At 38.7% G+C, this 4,903-nt stretch overlaps 1 protein-coding gene across 2 annotated transcripts in view; it reads left to right on the top strand.

The window, feature by feature from the left end:
* The window catches only part of LOC111866248 (AP-4 complex subunit epsilon-1), a 19,166-nt gene that overhangs the window by 7,168 nt on the left and 7,095 nt on the right, over positions 1 to 4,903 (top strand). For both annotated transcript variants that reach the window (XM_023855024.2, XM_023855025.2), the window contains exons 5-6: positions 2,587 to 2,720; positions 2,801 to 3,016. In XM_023855024.2, coding sequence (XP_023710792.1) covers positions 2,587 to 2,720; positions 2,801 to 3,016 — 350 coding nt within the window. The remainder of the gene's footprint in view (positions 1 to 2,586; positions 2,721 to 2,800; positions 3,017 to 4,903) is intronic.

Raw genomic sequence — 4,903 nt, 5'->3', positions numbered from 1 at the left:
GAGAGTCGCCCAGGGGTGTCCACATGAGGCCTGCATGGGGTGGGAGTTCATGGGCTAGGTCGCCCTAAGTCTGTCTGACTCAGGTTCTGTCGCCACCATCTGATCTGTAGCCCAGGCCTTTGCCACATTCATCAGAAATGCTTTGTATTTCAATTTAGAATCAGGCTTTAGATTTTTGTAAACCAAAAATGAATTGAAAATGGCACAATTTATAAGCCACAAGGCAACTTTCACTTTTATTATCTGTGCCCACAATTCTTTGTTGACCCCTGTCACTTCCACTGTCTGAGTCACTAATCACTACTCCTCCACAAGGCACTTCAGGTAGCTCCATAAACAAGTCAGAGAGATCGCTTGCCTTGACCGCTTTTGTCCTTGAAACATATTCCCCTCTACTAACTTCCTGTCTGGTACATAAACAGCTGGAAGGGGCAAAGTTTATTTTCTTTTGGAGTAGGGACCCTAGCAAGCCAGGTCGAGTTACTGAATACCTAGCTACATTCCGAAGATTTATTACGCAGTATTCAGTGTGTTTCAACATAACGCATCCTAAAGTCATAATAATATGCCACCAGTCCGCAATGTTTAAAAAGGAAAAACCTTTTAAAGGGCACGTGGTCTGCAAAGTGTTAAATAAGCTGTAGCCTCACAATCACATAAGATGTGTGTGGCTGATTCTTCATCTTGTAGGCACCTCTCACAAGTTGGGTCCTCTGTCAGTCCCAGTTTGAGAAGGTGCCCTTTTAGGTGGCAGTGTCCAGTAAGTATTCCTGCCACCCATCTGAGTTTATCTCTGTTTAATCTTAACAGGTCCCTCGTTCTTTTGGCAGTGGGTCCTGATATAAATCCTTTTGCCTGTTTGAGTCCAGTTATGGAATCCCAGTGTTTTATGTGATTTCTCTTAGCCCAGTCCCTGATCGCTTTCTTGGCAACTCCAATTGAGATGCCACAAGCTGGTTCAGGTCCTATGAACGGCTGTTCAGATCCTGTTCTTGCCATTTGATCTGCAGTTTCATTCCTTACAATACCCTCATGACCTGGCACCCATATTAGTTGTACTCTGTTATGTCTGGCCAGTTGTATGAGGAATTGGTGGCAGTCCCAAACCAATTTTGAAGTGATTTGGTGTGTACCAAGTGCTTGATCTGACCCATTCTATCAATAAAAGAATACTGATACACGTCAGTATCACAGTATGAGTAAAGCTGGTCGTTCTTTTAATGCATATGGGAAGTTTGTAGGTAAAGCGTCACATTGTCTCCACCTCGGTATTTCTTCTGGGGGGAAGCCTGTGCTGACCTATGGACCACAGAGGCCATTCTAGTTGTGAGGAAAAATAGATGCTTTATGTGATATATATATATATATATATATACTACCACAGTCAATAAGTTCGTGGAATGGCCGCAAAGCATCATACGGGAATTTACTGGCAATATGTTTCAGCAATGTTTTTGACAGCTATATCAATGTCAGCAGACTTGCATAGTGGCCAACGGCAACTATTTTGAGGGCCAATGTGGATCTGCATAAGTTTATGTGAATACCTTGTAATATGATGCAATAAAACTACATTCCACAAACTTAATGACTCTACCATGTGTGTGTGTGTGTGTGTGTGTGTGTGTGCGCGTGTGCGTGTGCGTGTGTGTTTTTTTCATGCAGTGAAATAATTATGATAAACTTTATGTGTTCTCAGTGCAAGAATTGTCTAATGATTACTATAAAATTTATTTTCCATTCTTAACTCTTGGTCTTTATATCTGTTGTACAGTTGGCAAAAAATCATGTCTTAAGGCAGAGTATTTACCAACATTTAGAATATAAGGTGGATTGATAAATTTCTAAAATAAATCTGAAATTTTCAAGTTACATTTTGTCATTTATAAGAATTCAGTATATTGACTAATTTTAATTGAAAAGTTCTCACAACATTCTCTTTGGACCAAATACTTATTGTCTTATTCTGGTCTGTATATGAACGTTCAGGCATATTGTCAATCCTTAACTTAAAAAAGAATTACTTTTTTTCCTTGAAGTCTTATACTGAGAAAAAAATATAATTTTTGAGAATAAAGTATTTTGTTTCACCAAATGCAAAATTTTCTCATATAGATATATAATACCTTGGTGAGAATTTTTTTTTTTTTTTACTAAAAGGGGCAACTGCAGATTAATAGCAGGCCCTTAAATGGCAGCTATGAAAGAGCCCTTGATCTGTAATAACTGACAGAAGGTACATGAACAAATGCTGCACCTTGCATCACTTACAGAGTTCTTTGACTGTTGGCATTTGAAAGAGGATAAATTATGTCAGAACTTTAGGGCCATAGGTCTGAGTATGTTAGTAGACATATGTATGTTCAGCATTACTCAATACTCATTTAAGTCATGTATATTACATACTCCTGGATGCATAACTAACTCCATGGTGCAGGGTTTTCTTTGAATATTGGTAGTTACTCAGCCAATCAAATTCTCTGCTGTATACACACACACACACACACAATATCCCTAACATATATATTTACTTTGTCTGGCTTTTTCCTTTCACTCTGTACTCCAATGCAATAATCTTTTCATTAGGATTTACCTGATGTGGTGATGGACATAATGCCAGCATTAGTACAAATTCAGAATCAGATCTTGGATGGAAAACTCCCACTTGAATATGCATATCGAGGACTACATGCACCATGGATGCAAATATCCATAATCAGGTGATCCTGACTGTTTTGAAATGATAATATTGCTTATGGTCATTGTACTTTATTTTATAAGGTCTCATAATTTGTTTAAGGTTGCTACGATATCTGCAAGAGCCTGGCTTGGATATTTATATGCTTATTCAAAAGACATTGCAGAATGTAAAGCTTCAAATAGAGAATGCTATTGGAGCAGCCATGGTGTGTGAGTGCATTACCACATTGGTATATCATAAGGTGGGGGATGAGATGCTGGCTTCTGCATTACTGTGTGTGGTAGACCTGATGGCCAGTCCAAACAGCAACTTGAGGTAATGCGTGGAACAGCCATCATCATCATCATCATCATCACCACCCTTATCAGCACTAGACTTAGTTGACCCGTTCCATGAATTACAAAATGGAATCTTTTCATTTTGGCCTGTTTCCCTTATTTTTAAGGAAGGATCTGGAATTCCATCTCTATATTTTTGCTTTGAGACTTGATAGATTCTGCATATCAGGTTACTGGCCTGTCATTGATTACTGATTAGTCTGGATGTGACTGATGTCTTTTATGTATGTATGTATTTATTTCATCTCTATAGATCATTGTTTCATGATATAGGACAAGTCAGTTACTGCACATTGGCTGATTACAATAAGAGAATAAAGTTACAATACTTAAAATTGTTTACAGTAGATTACAATAGTTAAGATTTCACATAGTGTGAGGTGGAATATATATTAGGTATAATTTATGCTTTCAGACATGCTGTTGTTTTGTGACATTGACAGGATTTAGAAAAAACAAAAACTCTAAATAAAGCAAACAACCAAACGAAATTAAATCTGCTCGTAACAAAATCCCATGGAACCTCAACATTTCACATTTCTGCCAAGTTTCCTTTAGAAAATATACTTATTTCTGGATGAATAATATTCTGCAGCTCATAACACACACACACATATACAGGGTGTCCCAGGAGGAATGTGCCAGACTTCAGGAGGGTGTTCCTTATGTTAAAGTATGCCGACATAACCCAAAACACCTATGTCCAAAGTTGAACGGTTATGGAGATAATAGCCTGAGAAGTGTGAAACTTTGACAGGTGTTACACACTTGTTGATTAGCAAGTACATATTAAAACTGGCAGGAATGTGTGGTTTCTGTAATGTTAATAATGTACGTAACATCAAACTAACTTGTGAGTGACATGAAGCCATAAAATTGAACTACAAAAAAACTCGCAGATGTCATAGTTGTCCTTAGGTTTCCAAGCATTATACATAACACATGCATGGCAAGCGCTGACTTAACATGGCTGACTGTGCATTCTGGTATGAGCTGACTACATAACTACTAAAATACAGTACCTGCTTTATACTAATTGTTCAAAGTGTCCTCCGCCAGCCGCAGTGTCTTCCAACAAACATGGTAACTCACTCCTCAGGAAGGCTTCATACATGTTTCCAGTTAAATTTTTGTGAAATACAAAAGGTCCGAACAACCTGTTCCCAAGCACACCACACCATACATTTACAGAAAATCTCTTTTGGAATTTCGTTACCATTATCTCATGTGGATTATTATGGGACCACCTATGCACATTTCGTAAATTATTTACACTGTCCAGGGTAAAAGACGCCCCCTCACTGAATAAAATGACGCTTAACAGTTTGGGATGAGCTTTTATCCAGTGGCAGAAATCCATACGCTGAGCATGGTCGCCTGGTTCCAGATGTTGTACCCTTTGATCATGGTAAGGATACAACTCTTCATCATGTAAAGTTCGCCACACCTGCATGTGTGATATGTCGATGCGAGAGGCCATTCTATGAGTGGACAGATGCAGACTTCTCTGAATCATCTCAAAATGTTCTCTCGTGTGTTTCTCATTTGTACATCCTCCCTTTCAGAGTGCACAGAAACACTCGGAAGAGAACCAGTATCACACAATGTGTGGTGAATTCACATAAATACACTTCGAGATGGAATCCGTCGATCCATTGGCATTCTTCGACAGCAGCACGTGCATTGCCACTGCAAAATCCATACACAAAATGCATATCACAATATTCCACCTGTGAAAACACAAAAGGCATTTCAGCAACTCCGCACAACTAATTTACCATCCATTCACATAAGCACATAAGCTTGCAGCTAGTGTGAATCACCACACTCAAGGACAAACATAGATAAGACTTCTCAGCTGACA

This window comes from Cryptotermes secundus, unplaced genomic scaffold (genome assembly GCF_002891405.2).
Source record: "Cryptotermes secundus unplaced genomic scaffold, Csec_1.0 scaffold940, whole genome shotgun sequence".
Classification (NCBI taxonomy): domain Eukaryota; kingdom Metazoa; phylum Arthropoda; class Insecta; order Blattodea; family Kalotermitidae; genus Cryptotermes; species Cryptotermes secundus.
This window is presented reverse-complemented; position numbering and strand designations above follow the sequence as displayed.